Below are 20,250 nucleotides of genomic sequence, written 5' to 3'. Positions count from 1 at the left end.
AGGGGCAGAGAGACAAAGTGTGTCACTTTTGGAGTAAATTCAGTCAATGAGATTCATTCTACATGTTTGTTGTGTGGTTAACTATTTCATCACTAATTGTAAATGTGGGGCAGTGGATTGCACTATTGTTTGCACTAAAAACACTGATCAGCTTAAGCTGGAGTTGCTGCTCACCGCTACATTTTGGCCATTTTGAAATGATATACTGGCGTCAGGGCTGCTGGTTAAACCTGACAATAAGAAAAAACACAAAATACTTCAAACTTCCACTTTTTCTTGCAATACAAATCACTCAACATCCCTATCGGTTACTAAAGATTTCACTATTTCCTTCCTGAAATCTTGCTCTCTACTGGTGCAGAGGAACTGTTTGGTGCAATAAATGTGTCACTATCACGCTCTTTTTGTGACATTTCCTCTCCTGGTGTCGAGATGCAGTGGGGATATTTGTGTGGGATAATGTGCTTAAAGTTAAGACCATAGAAATTCATAACAATGGCAAAAGAAGATGTGTTTACCGTGGATTGCATCGCAGACATCGGTGCACGGTCCAGTAACACCACCATGTGGACAAGAAGGATAGATCATGTTGGCGATGTGAGGCCAGCTGCTTTTGACATGTCGGCCACACGGAGAAAGCTCTGTTGCACTGCAATGACCTCTGTTTCCTGTTTGCTAGATTTGAAAGAAACTCAGCCACATTTGGAGACGCATGGTGACAGAGACTGCAGATGCTGCATGTGCTCTGCTCGATACTCAGCAAATACTGTACTGTGTTACTGCTTGTCTCTCAATAGCGTGGTGTATAACCAATGCATCTATTGTCACAGTCTTGTTTCCGCCCATCCTGTGTGTCTGTTTTTGTGTTCAGACTCTGATCATACTATGTGAGGCTTTCTAACTTTATATAATGAGCAATCAGAATGTGCTGACTGTATGATGAGAGGAACCAGGGAGGGGACACCCTCCTACTTCTGCTTTTCACTATTAACTTTAATATGCACAGATGTGTTCTTGTGTTCTCTGCTGTAAAGACTGTATATTAAGCTGTGTGCTGATGTTAACAATGGAGCGTTTGATTCTGATTATTCTGGTGACAGTACCAGGTAAAGAAACACATTTTTATTTTTATTTTTAAATGAATGTATTGAAAAGGTGGTAACTGCAATGAAATGATAATGCAACTGCTGCTTTGAACTTTTAAAACAAATTAATACGCTTCATATCAGCTAATTGAAGTATTTTATGGATTACCAAATCCTGTGGGGAAATATAGCTACGGCTAAATTTAACTGACTGTGTCTTTTTTTTATTTTTGTTTAAAAGGTGTCTTGAGTGGAGACTGGAGGGTGACCTACGGAGATCAGTGTGCTTTGAAGGGGACATCAGTAGTTATTAAATGCGAGTATGACTATCCTTGGGGTCATATTGTCACTGCAGTCAGCTGGTCTAAAGCCCAGTATGTAGCTGGCGAGTGGAAGAAGTTGCTCCTTTCACAACTCGCTTCACCTCCAAACCACTTTAGGTATGTGGGCAACTACCGGGGTGACTGTAGTCAGACGGTCAATGACGTTCAACACACCGATGAAGGAGATTACTTTTTCAGTTTTGTGACAACACTCAACAGATGGGAAAGACCAACACCCGCTCATTTGTCCGTAAGAGGTAATAACTCAATAACGGAAAGAGGAGACCTCCTCGAGAATTATGTTTCTTTTAGTGAAATGAATCAGTTTCTGCTTCTGTTTCCGATTCAGAGTTGACCTCCGCTGTACAGCCGAGCACTGTGACAGAGGGAGGCAATGTCAGCCTGACCTGCGTGACAGGTTGCCTTGCACCTATAAACATTGTCTGGTTCAGAGATGGACAAACTGTACCAAATCCAGTCTTCCAGGCAGAGAGAGAGCATGCTGGGAGGTACTACTGTGCCGTCCTGGGACAAGAGACGGCCAGATCTGCCTCCGTGGCTCTGAATGTTCAATGTAAGTACATGAATAGCAATGCAATGATCCTGTGTCGAAGTCTAAAAGTCAGGCTAAATACTTTGATGATTTGTCTGTCTGGTGTAGATGAAAGATGACAGGAAAAACAAATGTGCTTTTGGCACCTCCTAACCACTAACCTCCAATTAGAAAGAAGAAATGACTAGAAATATCTTTGCTCCATGCAGTGACATACTCACATCCCCATTTTTCATTGTGATTCACTGGTTTATTTATTAACTCTGTTAATCTCCTGTCGATCAGATGCTCCAAGTAATATCACGTTGTCAATGAGTCCATCAGCCGTCAAAGGAAGCTGGGCGACTCTCACCTGTAGCAGCGATGCCAACCCACCTGTGACACAAAGTGGATACAGCCTGTACAAAGATGGACACTTTATCAGTTCAGGGCAGAATCACACCATCTCTGACCTCCAGCCCGCCCACAGTGGACTGTACTACTGTGAGGCCTGGAATAATATCAGCCGGAGGGGCATCGACCCGATTAACTCTACTGAGGTTCATCTTGACGTCCAGTGTAAGTGTGTTGAGGTGTCTGGTTTCAAATGTACGCATTTTAATTTGTTACAGAAACCCGTGTTGTTGTGGATAGATGCTTGCTATTTAGACACACGTTAGTTCTCATGCTGCGTTCGAGAGGTGTAAAAAAAGAAAATCACCTTTGAAAGGAGAAGTACAATACAACAGTCAGTTCAAAGCTCCAGTCTATCTGTGGGTCTGTTGTCAGGGTGTGTGAAAGGCTCAGGGAGAGAGGAGTGCTGATGAAATATTCATACTGATTTATCTTTATACAGTAGAACATACTCCATCGATCTGACTATCACCTTATAAGGGGAAAGAATTTAAAGAGATGTATCATATTTAAAATACTATATATTTCATGAAATACTCATATCAAGTTGGAGATAATCTCCCAAAAACATTCTTGACTTTTTGTCACGACACACAACAGGCAGAAAGCACACGGCTCTGATGAGCTGACAACAGTTCAAAGGGTATATGTGCAGTGTGGCTGACGAGGGAATGAGATGCAGGTGAGCTGGAATGGCCAGGCAGAGCTGATTAGTGAAAGTGGGAACAGGTGTGTGGATGGGTGTGGCAGTCACGTGATAGAGAAAGGAGGGAAAGTACGATAAACATCTGGACATGGTTTAATTTAGAGAACTATAAATGTGTCTGGAGAGGAGGGACAAAGCTACAATTCAGTCTATAAAACTAAGATATATATGACAAGTGCATATAATCTAATGATTATTACATTTTAATTTCATTGGTTGCTGATCTTTCAGGCCTGTGACCCCTTAAAATGAAGCATGTGTGACCCCTCCCCCCAGGTTATGGCCTTGGTGTGACATTCAGGGATTTGTTTTCCATCTTAGATCGTTTCATTTGAATGACTTTTAGAGGTGTACATATCCAGTATTTCCAAAGAAAATCACAAAAATAAGAGAAAAATCTAGGGTGAAAAGCCTTATTTTTCTGTTTTAAATTTTCAGTTATAATTTGAATTCCTTTAATCATTGTGTGACCCCTCACATGTATCCCCCAGGGTGGAAAACCACTGCTCTAGTAGATTATCTTCGTTTCTGGCATTGTGAGAGCAATTTTGATTCCTCTTTTTTCAGACCGTCCAGAAAACATTTCTATTTCAATGGACCCGCCACATGTTGTTGAGGGCAGCAGTGTGAATCTGACCTGCAGCAGTGCTGCTAACCCTGCAGCAGACAACTACACCTGGTACAGCAGTGCTGGTTCCAATTTCAGCTCCCTGCTCCAGGTGGGGTCAGGACAGGTGCTGTCTCTCCCCTCTGTGGAGGCGTCCCACACTGGACTCTACCTCTGCCAGGCCAGCAACCGACTGGGGGAAAACAACTCAACCGAGGTGCTGCTCGCCATGAAGAAAAAGGGCCGTGGTTAGTATCATATGTATCTTCTACGGCTGCTTTGTTCGTCTAGAAATGTCATCTAAATTTTGCATTCGTTAGTGGCAGCAGTGCTTAGTTTTTCAAACCACCAACAGTAATCTAACCATAGAGTGTGTTTCTTCACAGGTCGCCACTCCCTCACAATCTTAGCTGGAATAGGAGTCTCTGTTTTTGTGACATCTCTTCTTTGGCTCTGGTGAGTCACTGAATGTTTAAGTGTGACTGAATGACTCATTTCATTTTTATTGTTAGTTTTCTCTTTTGTTGTGTAACTTTTTTTTTTATGTGTATCACCTACATCTACTGAATGATTATCTTTAGTAAGGGGTTAAAACTTTCAATGTCTACTCAAGATATGAGATGCAGAATTTGATATCATTTGTGACTGTATATGCAAAGAGACATATGATCATGAGCTACTGTCTTAGATTTAAAAAATCCTTAAAAGCTATTTGTTTTCAATACACTTGTAATTTTCTACAGCTTATATCTCACGCAGTGAAAACAATGGGATGGTCAATTTGTTTGTACTGAGCAGCAGTTTATAGAAGTAGCAAGCTGCTGGATCTCCCATCCTTTTAGAACAACTTCCTTAAAATGTCACATTAAAGATTGAGAAACAATTAAGGAAGTTCTAAGTGGAGTAATATCAATGATTTTGATCTTGTTTTTGTTGTCTTGGTAGGCTAAAACAGAGGAGCCATGCAAAGAAAAAAGTGAGTACATCTAATATATTTACCAGGCCGCTATTATAGATATGTAAATAAGAATTTGTCTTAATGACTCGCCTGGTTGAATAAAGGTTAAACAAAAAAAATGTAATATAAGCCATTAAATGATTCTGGATAAACTGGATTTTAAGTTCCCTCTTAAACTCACAACTAGTAGCACAGACAAAGGAGAACTTTTTATGGGGGACGTTAAAAATGTTCTGTGCTTTAGCAAGACTCCCGACAAATATTTAAAGAAGTGAGATATCTGTTGTTTTGTGGTGTTTCCATAATATCAAAATTTATTTAGAACCGAAACTTATTAACTGAACTTCCCAAAAATAAAGAGAAGTAATGGGGTCGTTTAGCAGAAAACTTGAACTGAGTTTTGTTGTGACTCGTCTCCTCTCCACTCAGGCTCCCGCATCGTATGAAGATGAGGTTTGCTACTCGACAGTGACCATTACACCCAGAAAGCCCAGTCCTCCACATCACGTAGACAACTCCTGGTAGGTTCACTGTCCAAACATTGACCTGATCACATTACTCACAGACGGCCAAGTCAAGTTTATATGTGTCGGGTTAACGATACAAAAGAAGACATACAAATGATGTCTTAACACTTTGACCTTTGACCTTCACAGAGAAAAATGAAAAATTCCCATTGTTGAAAACTACGACCTACAACCTAACTGACCAAAGAAATGTAAAAAAAGTGAAATCATTTGGGATTAGTGCACATTTTCTTCTCAAAGTTTTAATGATTTGTCCCAATTAGCATCCCAGATGAGCACAAATTCGATTCCCTCACATCTTTGCATTGACTTTATATGCCATCACACCCCGACTGAATCAGACTGAATTTGCTTCACATTCCATCTGAAAGCACCATCAAACTCCCTACTGATATTCTGTGCAGTAATAAAAAGAGTTTATGGATACAAAATAATGCTGAGCGGAAGCATCTGTACGTAAGGCATCAGTGCTGCTATCAGCATGTCACCATCAGGGCATTCACAGGCTGCACTTTAGTAAAAAGTCACTAATAGCAACATGTCCTCCTCAGCTCCAAAGCTGGAGAGAATGACGACTCCGTGATCTACACTTCGCTGGCTGAATCCAGCTGAGTTTGACGGAAACCTTTCACTCCTTTGAGTGAAGTTTCATCATCATCATTAAGAATGCTATGCTGTGTGTCATGTGGTTCAAAGCTCAGTCTCTCAGGAGGGTTGAATAGAAACCTTAGGGCATCTATTTTGTTGTATTTGTATGAATGTCTAAGCAAGGGTTTTTGTTTTTTCTACTTAGCACAGTCATACTGAGCACCAATGCTCAGATTTGCTTTTTTTTCTTCTTCCTGTTGTGTGTAGGTTACCGTTTATTGCAGTATGATTATTTTTGACTGCAGTCTTTACAGTTAGTATTAAAGATGTATAAATAAACTGTGATATCATTACACAATGACTGTGGGTAAGTTGTTATCATTTCAATACAATAGCCAATGCAACAATTTACGTTTAGAACATTTATTTATCTTGCACACATCATAAATGTCATGAATGTACATGCATTAACTGTATTTCAGAGGGCGAACTGGTGGTGAGTAGTTTGGGATTTTATGGATGCAAAACAAATGATTTTGAGTCAAGAGCTAAAAATCAGTGGCAGAAAGGATTTTACACTTGTGTTCCCATCCGAGCCTTGCTTATGGCCGGGTGCAGGATACAGATTTGGTGACTACAGTAGTGAAATGATGCATTATATTTTTGATAATGTATCTCGACGGTTGTATTTTATATACTGTTGTATATATATTCTGTCATGTTGGCCACAGATTGGGTCAAAACACTTCCTATTTACAGTCTAGTGGAGTCTTGAGAGATTTAATCCAGAGTGCAGATACTTTGCATTTGACCGTAGATTATTTTTTCTTTGTGTTTGTCTCTCCTTTTAATGTCCATTAAAATAAACTATTGCAACACTTTGTGTCCCGATGCCACTGGAATCTGAACAAAACAAGTAATCAAATCTATCTAATCTAAAACATAGTGTATCGCTTTGTTGTGGTTTATGCTGAATATGACTCTAGGAGCAGAGAGGGAGTTTTAGTATATAATACTATACATTGGTCATGGAAGATCATGAGTATACACAGTTAATATCATGGGACATCGTCAGCATTTAAAATCTGGTGATTAATAAGCGGTGCGGTAACAGAAATGTTTTCTGAGAACATGATTTAGGTTGTTATTGCACTCTTGGCTTTAAGATCTGTGGATCATGAAGACATCTGTAAGATGTCTCAAATAAACATCTACACAAACAAGACATTGACTAATATTTACAAGGCGATAACAAAAATACTGATTTCAATACAAGCGTCATCTTCACCAGTTCATGTGGGGCTTTGATAAAGACGGACCTTGAATGAATAATTATTTTTCATACAAAAGTATATAAAAAAATCCCACAAGTAAAAGTTACATATAAAATTTGATTCTTACGACGTGAAAAGTTTGTGTGCTGTGATTTTAAAAAATAAAGCTCACCAGGAAATGTTTTAGCTACTCATTAGCATTACTCATAAATTACTGATATTTTAGATGTACTGTGTGTGTGTGTGTGCCTGCGTCTGAGTGTTGCACAATGTAAAAGTACAAGATCTTGACTGATCTTTATTACAAATCAACAGTGCCGTCTGCACTCATTGTAGCTTGCTGTGCACGCTGGCAGCAGGACGTCTGGCACTGGACTAAGTGACTCATGTGGAACAAGTTAAAACCTCTAAAGGAATTAAGTGTCTTATTGTATGAATCCCTGTAATTTCATCAACAATTCTCAAGATGAACCTGAGCCTTTGTAAGTCTCAATTCAACATATTGCTGTTTAGCTCACAAGTTATAGTGGTTATTTCTAACGACTTCATCTCATTTTATTTTACAAAACTGGTATCTTAAATCCAGTATAGTGAATTTTATGTTATCTCTTTTTTGCAATTTATCAATATTTTACTTCATGAGAACAATGTTAGTCAACTTCAATAACTCTTTGCTGATCTGTTTAAAACGTCATGTTTCTTTAAGAGCTCTGTCTGTGTGTTTTAGATACCGCGTCTCTATTAAGGAGCATAGTCTTGGTGGGCATTTAACAATGTGGGAAAGTTCAGGAAGAAGTTAATCCTAAATATAAAAAAAGCTTTAGATAAGAAGGAGAATCTGGAACCGTGACAGACTTTCATCCCTCCGTCCAACTGCCCCCTGTTGACGTCTTCCAGGTATTTTAATGTTGTCATCCAAGAGTAGAAAAAGTGGAAACATGGGAGCAGGAATCTCATGTCCGCGCCATTTTGTGAAGGCCCGGTGAGTTGTGATAGTTCTGGAGGGGAGAGATGAGAGCAGGAACTGTTAAGCATATCTGTAATGTCACGAGAAGACATTTAAAGATGTAGATGACTAAAACTTCAACACCAATCTTGAAGCATGCATGTAACGTAAACGTGTGTGTATTTGGTGGTGGCACAGCACTTCATTAAGACATTTTCTTTCCTCAATTTGGATTAAGGATTACATGTTTTGTGTGTGTGAAGAAAAACTTCCTTGTTCAGTGATTTATAGATAACTTGAATGGAAAGTTACTGTTCTGTTTCTGTAGTTAGTGGCAGTCGATTCACTTGGTGGTGGAGGCTCAGCTATCCCTACTTCCTTGGTTGTGCATTGAAGCATTGTGACAACACAATTGAATACAAACGGTGTCACAATAACAATAAAATAAGAGTCCAGGTTCTCACCCTCATGGCCGTAGATATCCAGGGCAGAAATCGGGAGATTCTGGTGTAGACGCCAGGTTTCTTGGCCATGGCACAGCCTATTCCCCAGCTCACCACGCCCAGCAGACGATACCGCCTGGTCTTAGACAGGCAGTCCTCTGCCACAAATGGCCCGCCGCTGTCTCCCTGAAACCACAGAGGATTTTAGCACCTCACACACATCATAACAGAGCATTGACAGAGATTCAAGCAAGTAAGATAATCGAACAACCAGGTATTCGCATCGGGCACACACAAGCTTTCAGATCATAGTCACAAAACAAGCATCAGATTAAACAAAGCAGACCCACATACAGTGCATCCGGAAAGTATTCACAGCGCTTCACTTTTTCCACATTTTGTTATGTTACAGCCTTATTCCAAAATGGATTAAATTCATTATTTTCCTCAACATTCTACACACAACAACCCATAATGACAAAGTGAAAACTGTTTTTTGCAAATTCTTGCAAATCTATTAAAAATAAAGAACGAAAACATAACATGTACATAAGTATTCACAGCCTTTGCTCAATACTTTGTTGAAGCACCTTTGGCAGCAATTACAGCCTCAAGTCTTCTTGGGTATGATTCCACAAGCTTGGCACACCTATTTCTGGGCAGTTTCTCCCATTCTTCTTTGCAGAACCTCTCAAGTTCCATCAGGTTGGATGGGGAGCGTCGGTGCACAGCCATTTTCAGATCTCTCCAGAGATGTTCAATCGGGTTCAAGTCAGGGCTCTGGCTGGGCCACTCAAGGACATTCACAGAGTTGTCCCGAAGCCACTCCTTTGTTATCTTGGCTGTGTGCTTCGGGTCGTTGTCCTGTTGGAAGATGAACCCTCGCCCCAGTCTGAGGTCCAGAGCGCTCTGGAGCATGTTTTCATCGAGGATGTCTCTGTACATTGCTGCATTCATCTTTTCCTCAATCCTGACTAGTCTCCCAGTTCCTCCCGCTGAAAAACATCCCCACAGCATGATGCTGCCACCACCATGCTTCACTGTAGGGATGGTATTGGCCAGGTGATGAGCAGTGCCTGGTTTCCTCCAGACATGACGCTTGGCATTCAGGCCAAAGAGTTCAATCTTTGTTTCATCAGACCGGAGAATTTTGTTTCTCATGGTCTGAGAGTCCTTCAGGTGCCTTTTTGCAAACTCCAGGCGGGCTGTCATGTGCTTTTTACTGAGGAGTGGCTTCCGTCTGGCCACTCTACCAAACAGACCTGATTTGTGGAGTGCTGCAGAGATGGTTGTCCTTCTGGAAGGTTCTCCTCTCTTCATAGAACAACACTGCAGCTCTGTCAGAGTGACCATCGGGTTCCTGGTCACCTCCCTGACTAAGGCCCTTCTCCCCCGATCGCTCAGTCTGGCTGGGCGGCCAACTCTAGGAAGAGTCCTGGTGGTTCCAAACTTCTTCCATTTCCGGATGATGGAGGCCACTGTGCTCATTGGGACTTTCAATGCTGCAGAAATTGTTCTGTACCCTTCGCCAGATCTGTGCCTCGATACAATTCTGTCTCGGAGGTCTACAGATAATTCCTTGGACTTCATGGCTTGGTTTATGCTCTGATATGCACTGTCAACTGTGGTACCTTATATAGACAGGTGTGTGCCTTTCTAAATCATGTCCAATCAACTGAATTTAGCACAAGTGGACTCCAATCAAGTTGTAGAAACATCTCAAGGATAATCAGTGGAAACAGGATGCACCTGAGCTAAATTTTGAGTGTCATGGCAAAGGCTGTGAATACTTATGTACATGTTATGTTTTCGTTCTTTATTTTTAATAGATTTGCAAAAATTTGCAAAAAACAGTTTTCACTTTGTCATTGTGGGTTGTTGTGTATAGAATGTTGAGGAAAATAATGAATTTAATCCATTTTGGAATAAGGCTGTAACATAACAAAATGTGGAAAAAGTGAAGCGCTGTGAATACTTTCCGGATGCACTGTATGAGGACATATCGAAGCGTGCAGCCCCGTAATTAGAAACCCCAAAGCCTTTATGCACCGGCATGCAAAAACACAGTCACACTCTGACCTGACAGGCGTCAGTGCCTCCTTTCTCATAACCAGCACAGAACATACTGGTGGTGATCTGATTGTCATAGTAGTCAGGAGCGTTACAGACAGCGTCACTGATGATGGGGACGTTCACTTCCTGGAGAATATCTGCTAGAATACCTGCATGCGAGAAGGGCAAGAACATTTAAAAAACAACAATACTTTGGAGGGGGGGGGGGGTATATCTAAAAAGAAGTATGAATTGCTATGGGTCCTTCCTTGTAAAAATTAAAATCATCAAGACTTTATTACTCTACTCTCACCTTATTATGTATTTATGTAGATCAAAGCGTACACTGGTGCTGTTTCTTATGATAGCACATGTTGATACAAGGATTGCAAATAATGTCATCCAACGTCAAATGTTCTGCAGTGTATTACAGTACAGCTGAAACGCAGACGACTCACCATAGTAACCTACATTTCCCCAGCCGGTTACTGTTCCCATCTGTCCGTCTATCAGTCTCTGACCGTAGGCTGGCAGGCAACTAGGCTGGATGTATTCTACACACAAACATATGTATTAAGATGTAAGTAAAACACACGTAATAACACCATCAAACACACACTCGCACAATCATCCAAACCCCTGCAACATGTGTCAGGAGACAAGAAGTGGTGAAATATTGTAAATCAATGGGCAAGAACCATCATTCTTACCATGTACCGTATTAATGATCTGAAAATGTAGATCTCAGTTATGTTGATTCTTCAGCTTTTTTTGTCGGCTTCTGTCTTAATATATAATATAATGTGTGACATCTTTGCTTCATAAAGCTACACACCACATGTTTTTCTATTAGTGTATCAACAGGACTGAAACAGTGCACTGTACAGAGAGCCATTTAATTTAAGAGTATCCTTTACTTGTCATGTTGTGGTTGTAATTATGAAAGCCTAACACTAGATGTCAGAGGTGACCTACTTAAAGATTGCTTCAACAGCTTCAACTTCAAGTTTCTTCTTCTTCTTCAAGGTAGGTCGTGTTATTAATCAACATCAATGACAATTATCTAAAAACGGGTTTTCCAATTGGGCTGTAAATCAAGTTTCATTTACATTTCATAAACTTGAGCCACTGACTTGTTCCTCTACTGTACGTCCATATCTCAGCATGGGTCTTCATCATTTCCTTCATCTTATTTGTTAGTACAGATAATGTTATTAATATAGTATATTTGCATTTACTTATTTGTCATTTCCTCAAAACCCATTAAGTAGGTTGACTTAAGCTTAACTTGCTGGACTGTTTAAAATGTTGAGAGCTGTGACATGCACTGTAACACAAAGCTAGCCTCTGTCTCTCTCAGACCTATAATGCCACACACACACACAGAAAGGTGAGTCTTGTATGCGTTTACTGTACCTTTCTCCCTGTCAAAGTGATATTTAATTACAAAGAGAGCTTCAGACACGAGAGGAACCGGTGGTTACTGCTCAGTGCTGATATAACTATGTTGGATAAAAGAACTTTTGTCCTGCTGACTCCAATCTGGGAAACAGGAGACATAAAGCAGGCAAATGGCTATAATGACTGACTCTGTCGATCTGGTTCTCTCCAGGTCTTTGTCAGTCTTCCTCATCTCTAATCATTGTCATCGTGCAATCAAATGTTCAGGTGTGTGTCGATGAGTGTGGCTCACGAACAGGTGTGTACACCTCAGTGTGGCCTACCGTTGAAAGTGAGGGGCTGGGTGAGGGCCAGCACAGCGATGTCCCTGCTGTTGTCATCAATGCTAGCATCTACAAAGGGCAGGTAGCTGCTGTGGTAAACAATGGTGTTCACCTCCACCACGTTGCCGTTGATTGGTTTACTATAGATGGAGCCCAGCTGCACACGCCAGCGATTCACAGAGCGATATCGTCTAGAATGAAATAAAAAAATATATATATTGAATTTGTCCACAGTGTGCTTTAAAATGAAATATGATTCCTGTATAAAATCCGGCTGGATTACTGACTCTCTGAAGCAGTGAGCTGCTGAGACGATCCAGCGGTTTGAGATGATGGTTCCTCCACACTGATGAACTCCATCGTACTCCAATCTGACCTGCCAAGGCCAAGTGCCCTGCCTGGCATCCACACCGCCGACTATACGGTCTGCTGCAAAACTACGCCTGCCACAGTCTGCCGAGGAGAGAGAGGAGAGCCTTTACTGTCTGGGTAAACTGCAGGTGAGAGAATTAAACATTTAATATCAAAGACAGGACAAAAAAAAAAAGCAAAGTAAGTGAGCGTGAGATAGGCAGAAAGAAGGAGAGAACAATGACAGAGAGGCACTTCTATTAAGGTGTATTGCAGGATGATAATCCCAGCATATTGTGAAAGATGAGCGGTGGATGTCCGAGTGCAGATCTGAGCTCACATCTCACCTTGACACAACAGGGTGAGCACATCCCTGCTCTCACAGTCACTGAAACAAAGGCAGACAGAGTCAGCAACAGCCTGTCCACCGAGGAGACAAGTGAAAGAAAAGAGAACAGCGTGGTAGGTTAGCCTGCTGTGAGACAGGTGTTTGTTACCATGGGAACAACGAGTCTTTGATTTTCTTGCCATAGCTGAGCTCTTGCGGTCGGACACAGAAGAAGTCCCCGCCGTCTCCACTGGCGTCTGGCACTGACGAGACGGAGTAATTCACCACGCTGAAACAGACGCACACACTTCAGTGCTGTGTCACACTATGCTGCATGAAAACACGCAGGTATGCTGGTTAATAACATCTCACCTGATGAAGCCCACTTCTTCACAGCTGATGCTAGCTAGCAGCTCATTGGCTGAGGAGGAGCACACCTGACGCCACCTCTTCTGGGCAGAGTCAAAGACTCTGAGACGTTGGTCAGCAGAATTTACCTGGACTGCAGGGAATGACACGAGGTTACTGTTTAAACACACTTTGGTACAATAGCACACACTCCTGATTACTTTATATTAATTTTTATTTTCTCACTGTGATGATCATGTGTCATTTTTACGAGACCAGAGATAGTTGTCTGCTTAAGTTCTGCTCCTATTGAGCAACACGTGACTTAGAAGAGACCACAATCTAAACTTTCTCTTGCTTGTTTGTCCATTAAACCTCTGAGTTGAGTCTGCTCTCATAATTTATAAAAAGTTGCATTTGATGATACACATTGAAAATAAATTAATCTGAAACTGAACCTGCATGTATCAAAATACATAAACAGAGAGACTGGCAGAGTAACAGCCAGACAGACAGACAGACAGCTTCCTATCAGAAATCCTGTCCTCTCTTACTCACCATCATACAGCCCTATGTCTTCATCGTATGTGCAATACGTGACTACAGAAGGGTAATAAGAAAGAAAACGTCCGTTATATGTTGAGTCAATAAATACATGATGGCAAATACTGACAGAATAATCACCAGATTTTTAAACAACAGATTATTATGGTCATCATATGTGTGTGACTATGTGTATGCGTGAAAGCATGCGGTCTGACCTACGGCCCAGACGGCTGCTCCAATGGCTCCCAAGGTCATCAGTGTCACACACACCCCAATCACACGGCAGGGGGTCAACACACAGGTCAGAGAGATTCCCCTGTTCCCTGCAGACACACACACACACACACACACACACATAGAAATGAGTGCACATACACTTATTTAGAGCTGCAACTAACGAGTGTTTTCATTGATTATTGTCTTGATAAATCGAGTTGTTTGGTATAAAATGGTGAGAAGAAGAAGAAGACTTGGGTGATGAAATCAAAAGAATAACTAATACAACAGTGAACTAACGTTATCTGTGTTGTTGTTGACAAATATACGTATGCCAAAATAATACATGGCAAAAGTTGAGGCTAGGTGCTTGTATTTAATTTGGGCTTTTTTTTTTGCCAGACAACAAACATCAGTAAAATGACCGGTATCAGGGACATGCTGCACATTTCCTGGCAAAGAATGAAGAGTACAAACGACACGGATTGGATCAATAGTGTAAAGTCTAGCATTTCTCCACAAAGCAAGAACAAACTTTTAAACTAGGATATAGTGCCATGTTTGTCCCGTGTGCATGTACAGTATGTGTGTGTCTCCATTTCTGCCCCTTTTATCCTCTTCTCAAGTTTGCCAACTTGACACACAACTTAAGAGTTAATCCTTTTTTTTTTATTGCAGACATGTAATAGATTAGACAACAAAAGTTTGATTATTAACATGAATAAATCCATTCTGGTGTGTCAGCTCCAGGGTCCTGGGACAGAACATGCTGGCTAACTGTTATGGCTTACTAGGACACTTTAGATGGTACAGAGCCAGAACTAATCTCATTAGTTCCACCTGTCCTGTTCCTGTCATTGTAAGGCAGAATGTCAAAAAAAGAGCAAATAGTATTGAAAAATCCTCTCTTTGTGTGAACTGTCACCCTGCCATGCACATCCCTTATCATTAAAAACAGCTCAGCTCATTTCCCGTCCTAGTAACAACTATTTACATAAGACCACGGTCATCATCATCATCATCAAAGTTAGAGCAACAGTGCAGACAAAAGCTGGAGGCTAGGTTACACCTCTTGACACAGACACATTAACACCAGCCCAACCCGACTGATTATATTGATGAATATTTCACTTTAACGACAGGAGCAACAAAACTAACAGGAGACTGTAACTTTTTCACAGCAGACATTTTGACTTGTCACAGTAGGAAAAGCACAGGTGTTACTAATGACATTGATTATATTCAAGTATCCCGGTGGTAAGCCATGCCAGTGTGACAGTGAGCTAGCATGCACAATGCTGAAGCAGCTCGATGGAGATCAGTCATAATTAGTTGTGTTATTTACACCTGTGTAGAGAGCCTCTAAAATGTATAATTATTTCCCGGTATCAGTGGTAGACAAGTCACAGCGCCCAGCACTAATAACATTAACGATAGCATCACTATATTTAAGCCATGACAATGAACACACATGGACAATGGCAAAGCTCTGGTCCTAGTAAACCTAATGCAGACATCACTATGTGATTAACTACACCTGTGTGTTTTCAGCTATGACTGCTGTAAAAAGTGACAAAATTGAACCTGGGAGCCTAAAGTAGTCTCAAGTATCTGTCAATTCTATTCAATTTATAAATACTTTCGTCTGTTTGTCTTCAGTAATAGCTGAAGGAAAAAAATAAGGTGTCCATGCTGAGGGGGCAAATGTAACCCTTCGTCAAGTACTTTAATATAATATTAGAGCCTGTGTCTGTAACTAAGTGTTTTCTGTTCATTACGCTGCGTTGGACACTCAGGACTGTAATAGTTATACTTTCCATCAATGTGCCAGGAAACAACTGGAGACACTGTAAGAACATGAATGTTTCCTATCGAATCAAAGAAAACATTCTACATGCCAAGTTTCCTTCCTGCCTCTGTCTCCTTCCAACATTTCTCTCCCCACATTAGTACCCACATCAGTTAGTGAGGAGGCATTTTTAATGTTCTTCTTTAGACATTAGAGGGCTAGTGAACACCTCAAGGAATGACAAGGAACCAGTGTTGTACAGAACCACGTACACTGTTTGGTCCCACAGTTGCAGAATTTCTACATTGTTATCAAGAAACACGATAGCGGTGTAGCCCTACTCATCCAGTGACCTTAACATCCTTCAAAGCTATCTCCTCACATCTGCTCCCTCCTTCTACCACCCCATCTACTCCTTGACTGCATTTCCCTTAAATGTCCCTACTTTCCTTGCCTCCCTCTGTACCCATCCCTCTCCTTCCTCCCCTCCCCTCTGCTCCTCCTCTCCCTCTGTACCTGTCCTCTCGTCCCCCTCCAAACATCCAGTCAACATAATAATGGTGTTATTGTTCCTTGGGTTGCTAAATTCTGATTAACAATGGGGGACCCAAAGGTCAGAGAGAGATGAGGATAACTGAGGTAGAAAAATGTAAAAATGAGAAACAAAAAACAGTGAACATATCTGATGAATGCCACTGGACATACTATCAGAGGGACATTCCAGGCTCCTGTCCATTTGTTCAGATTGTGTTTTCCAGGAAATACCCCAACATTTTCCTCCACACACCTCAACTCCACCTGCACTGGAGCTGCCCACCCCCCTTGTTTCCAGACGTCTTTCTTCTTCTCTCCTTCCTGATCTCTTCTCCCCTAACACAGCGCACTTCCCAATCAAACTGCAGGGCAGAACAAACACTCTATTGTGTCCACTTCTACCTGAGACCACCTTTCTCCTGAGTGTATGTGTGTCTGCATGTGTGTGTTATGAGTCAGGGATTTACCTGAAATCACTGTGGTAGTATGTGATGGCGAGCACACTGCAGTAGTAAAAGGTAGGTATGTTGCATATCTTTTGTTATAATAATGTGAATACAATAGAACTTTTTGTGTTATCTTCAAAGATTCAAACACAGTTCTTCACAGCGAGACAGAGTTGTAAAACTGTATTACGTTTATTGTATAGTTAATTGAAAACAGATATAATTCACCTACCATAAGCTGTGGGTGCTGTATTGTATTGTAAATGGGATATCAACATTAACTCTATCCACAATTCTACTAATTAATAACTATGTGTGACGCTTGCGTATAATTTACAACACTTTTCTCTGACGAGTCACAAGTTACAGCCTATTTGTTCAGAAAACAAACAGCAACTTGAAAACTTGATCAAAGGAAGAAACTAACCAAAGTTTCTTGAAGACACTGTGATGATACTGTTGAATATATCTCAAACTTTGTTCAAGCTTGTAAACAACAAATGTACTAAAGCTAAATGTATGCACAACAAAAAGATCAACAGCTAAAAGTGGCACATATTCCACAAAGCAGTGAACATTTAGGGCTTCCCCACAGCGTGACTGGTAGTTTGTTGCCATGGTTTGTTGCCACTGTGGTAAATAAAGCTGGCACGAGAGGTAAGAATGAATCATCACTTAATGTTACATACATACATCTTTATTTTGGGTGATTATTTCTATCCTCATCCACGAGTCACGTGACCAGCCAGAAGCAGCAGGATGGAAAAGGTTCACTGTGTGTTTACTCATTCACAGGCATGCTGGGAGTGACACACTTCATTCTGCACGCATTACACCCTCCCGCTGTAGCACTACACTGTTGGGTGAAAAGAAGCAGCTGTGTACCAGATGTGTGGCTGCACACTTCAAACCAAAATCAAGAGAAAAATATGAAAAGTCGCGTTCAACTTTTCTGCTATGATGTAGTTAATCTGAAATGAAAGATTACACAACATAAGGTATTTTCCTTAAAGGAGCTGTATTCAACATTCAGAGCAATTAGTAGCAGCAAACAACTATTTGCTTTGTAAAAACATAGTGGAGTAGCGTCTACCCGAGTAGAGAATGAATATCCTGATGCTATTGCAGCATCTACGCTAACTTCTTTAGGAGCCGCTTTTCTGTGTCGTTTCTCACATGCCTAAGCCCCGCCCATAGCTGCCAGCAGCTCCTCAGAGGACGCTGATTGGTCCGTGCTCTGGCTTAACGCATTACTTGAAGCCTGTAATGATGGATTTTTCGTGTGATATGTGATCGTACAAAACAAAGCTGCCGTGCAAGGCAACAGAAGTCATGGCTACAAGGTAGAAGTCCGATTTCTCTCTGGAGCTCTTCTTCGTGTTTTTCCAGAGCTTCCTACTGTGTCACAAAGTTTGCTCCGCTTTCAAGGAGATGGATCCGACATGCAAGTTCAGTGGCTGTTATAAATTAATCAGAATCTCTTTTACAACTTCTCATTCGTGTTGGCTTAAAGTTAGGTATGAAATGTCATTGTTCACCTTGAAAGGAGTTGTTTTACAAAATAATCCAAACTCAAGGTCCATGTATCAGTTTTTTACATACGAGGTTGATGTTCACCATGTCTCTTGATTCACTCCACACCTCACCGTACAGTCAGCCTCTGCTGCGATATCCTTCGTCCACTGACATGTAGACTTAAGAAAACACATTCCAATATTGTCAAACCAGGAGGAACAGATTGTTGTGTATTTGGTCCATCAAAAACAGGGCTGAGCTAAATTCAACATACATTCTCTCCACTTTCGATGAGGACAGGGGTTTAAAGGGTTTTCAAAATAAAAAAATTGAAATATATTTCCTTCCTGAATAGACTTAAGTTAACCTAGGTGTGGTTACAGCGGTATGAAGCAAATATAACAATACAGAAGCAGAAGAAAACCTCTCTCTCACACACAGCAGAAGCTGTGACTCATAGTTGTAGTGGTTGTCATGACAGAAAAGTTAAAATAAACACAATGATAGTGCGTAGTAAATACTAGTCTGATTACTATACCCTGGCCAGTACGAATGTGTGTGAATGTGCATATTTGTGTTTCTGTACATGTTCAGACATGTGAACTGTACGCATGTCATGTTGAAGGTAAACACAGCTTATTTCTGAAAATAGATCATGTCCCAACTAATCCGAGCGCAGAGTCACACAAAATAAGCCACATGTGTGCCACTCCTTGGCCAGACTTTGTTTCTCTTGTAATTATACACACCAAAGACACAGCCTGAATCACTGCATCTGGGTGGGCTCCCTTCAGTCGGGCAACAGAAACTACAAACCCAACGCTGACACAGAACGTAAGTCACAGCCCAACAAGAAGACCTGGTGATGAGAACAGCAGAAGATTTGTTGTCCGTTTTCAACTAAAGACTTGACTTAATGGGAGACTACTGGCTTCATCGCACTGGCACTCGATTTGTCCCAGCAATGTAAGGTAAGTGTACTTTTGTTTAGCAGGGCTGTGGGGTATAAACATATACAAAGTAAATTTATTGCCTCTACATATATTTGAGTTTCACAGTTCACAATGACAAAAGCGCTTTCTAGCAGCAGTAAACTTTAGCAAGTAATCTTATCTTTACTGCCATAACAGCATCATTTAATTAGCAGTAAACTCATTAGGAGCCATGAACACACTGCATTACAGCTAGTGCCACGTAACAGGACAGATGTGAAGGCTTTCCATTAAAATGTGTGAGTCACTGATGGTGATGGGAGTGTGTTTGATGGGATCGGGTAGGAGAGCTTCATTGAGAGCTCCAGTGAGTTGTTTGTTTATGACTGCCGAGAGAGATTTGTCATTACTGTAAATATAATGTGCTACAAATAAGTGTAATTTGGAGTAAAGGTCAGTGGTTACCTCTGGCCCCAGTTATCAACACATCACATTTCTATTTGAGTTATGATTTATACAAATCGTATCAGACATGAAAAATAGCATAACCAATCTAAGTTTATGTTTTTCAAGCTGGAGGAGAAACTTCAAAAATAAACCCAGTGAACATCAGAGAGACAGCCTGTCAGCTTTGAACAAACCAGTTAATGGTTAACTGTTGAGTGGACTGATGTCTGGTCCCACATACAGAAAACAGGCAGCATGCGCTTCAGCATGACCAGCACAGCATTTTGATCTGTGCATGTTTATGTGTGTGTGTGTGTGTGTGTGTATCTGTGTGTGTGTGTGAGAATGACGGCATGGCCAACAGTGTATGTATTATGTGCACTCACCCATCTTCCCCTCTGTCCCAACTTTCTCAGCATACATCTGTATACAATAGGAAGCAGAGGCCGCCAATAGACAATGATCTGTCTCCGGCTTCTTCTCTCCTTTTTTCCTTCCTTCCTTCCTTCTCTCCTTGACTCCTGAGGGCAGGTGGTCTGTGGCCTTGCCAGTCACTTTTGCCTGGTAATATAATATTGAGGGTTTAAGGGACAAACAAACACCACACTATTGTAGGTAA

General features: G+C 41.1%; 2 protein-coding genes across 4 annotated transcripts; one reads left to right on the top strand and one right to left on the bottom strand.

The window, feature by feature from the left end:
* The first annotated feature begins 514 nt into the window (after positions 1-514).
* On the top strand, positions 515-6,101 carry LOC142938189 (B-cell receptor CD22-like). Of its 3 annotated transcripts, XM_076081437.1 has the most exons (9): positions 518-1,106; positions 1,327-1,665; positions 1,758-1,982; positions 2,247-2,519; positions 3,628-3,915; positions 4,054-4,123; positions 4,613-4,643; positions 5,055-5,146; positions 5,704-6,101. In XM_076081437.1, exons 1-9 carry the CDS (start codon positions 1,007-1,009, stop codon positions 5,762-5,764), a joined length of 1,479 nt encoding a protein of 492 aa, XP_075937552.1. In that variant the 5' UTR covers positions 518-1,006; the 3' UTR covers positions 5,765-6,101. The 3 variants fall into 3 exon arrangements, with proteins under 3 accessions (XP_075937554.1, XP_075937552.1, XP_075937555.1); XM_076081439.1 differs by lacking the exon at positions 5,055-5,146 and having other exon boundaries at positions 515-1,106; XM_076081440.1 differs by lacking the exon at positions 2,247-2,519 and having other exon boundaries at positions 532-1,106.
* Positions 6,102-7,967: 1,866 nt separating this feature from the next.
* On the bottom strand, positions 7,968-20,054 carry hpn (hepsin). Its single transcript, XM_076081388.1, has 12 exons — positions 20,018-20,054; positions 13,968-14,075; positions 13,765-13,806; positions 13,231-13,360; positions 13,028-13,147; positions 12,878-12,918; positions 12,467-12,632; positions 12,180-12,370; positions 10,914-11,009; positions 10,483-10,625; positions 8,425-8,589; positions 7,968-8,012 (listed from the first exon to the last, which is right to left on the bottom strand). The coding sequence occupies exons 1-12, from the start codon at positions 20,052-20,054 to the stop codon at positions 7,968-7,970; spliced, it is 1,284 nt and encodes a 427-aa protein (XP_075937503.1).
* Between the last annotated feature and the right edge of the window lie 196 nt (positions 20,055-20,250).

The sequence above is a fragment of the Anarhichas minor genome, unplaced genomic scaffold (assembly GCF_050575085.1).
Source record: "Anarhichas minor isolate MPS153535 unplaced genomic scaffold, ASM5057508v1 ptg000080l, whole genome shotgun sequence".
Classification (NCBI taxonomy): Eukaryota; Metazoa; Chordata; class Actinopteri; order Perciformes; family Anarhichadidae; genus Anarhichas; species Anarhichas minor.
The sequence above is the reverse complement of the archived record's forward strand: the minus strand, read 5'-3'. Positions and strand labels throughout refer to the sequence as shown.

Excerpts from the sequence above, each read along its gene's own strand:
- LOC142938189 (XM_076081437.1), top strand. The coding sequence starts at position 1,007 with ATGTGTTCTTGTGTTCTCTGCTGTAAAGACTGTATATTAAGCTGTGTG. Across the intron at positions 2,520-3,627 it reads GGTTCATCTTGACGTCCAGT|ACCGTCCAGAAAACATTTCT; the intron begins GTAAGTGTGTTG and ends CTCTTTTTTCAG. Across the intron at positions 4,124-4,612 it reads ACATCTCTTCTTTGGCTCTG|GCTAAAACAGAGGAGCCATG; the intron begins GTGAGTCACTGA and ends TTGTCTTGGTAG.
- hpn (XM_076081388.1), bottom strand. The coding sequence starts at position 20,054 with ATGTATGCTGAGAAAGTTGGGACAGAGGGGAAGATGG. Across the intron at positions 13,361-13,764 it reads AGACATAGGGCTGTATGATG|TCCAGGTAAATTCTGCTGAC; the intron begins GTGAGTAAGAGA and ends CATTCCCTGCAG. Across the intron at positions 10,626-10,913 it reads GGGAAATGTAGGTTACTATG|GTATTCTAGCAGATATTCTC; the intron begins GTGAGTCGTCTG and ends TCTCGCATGCAG.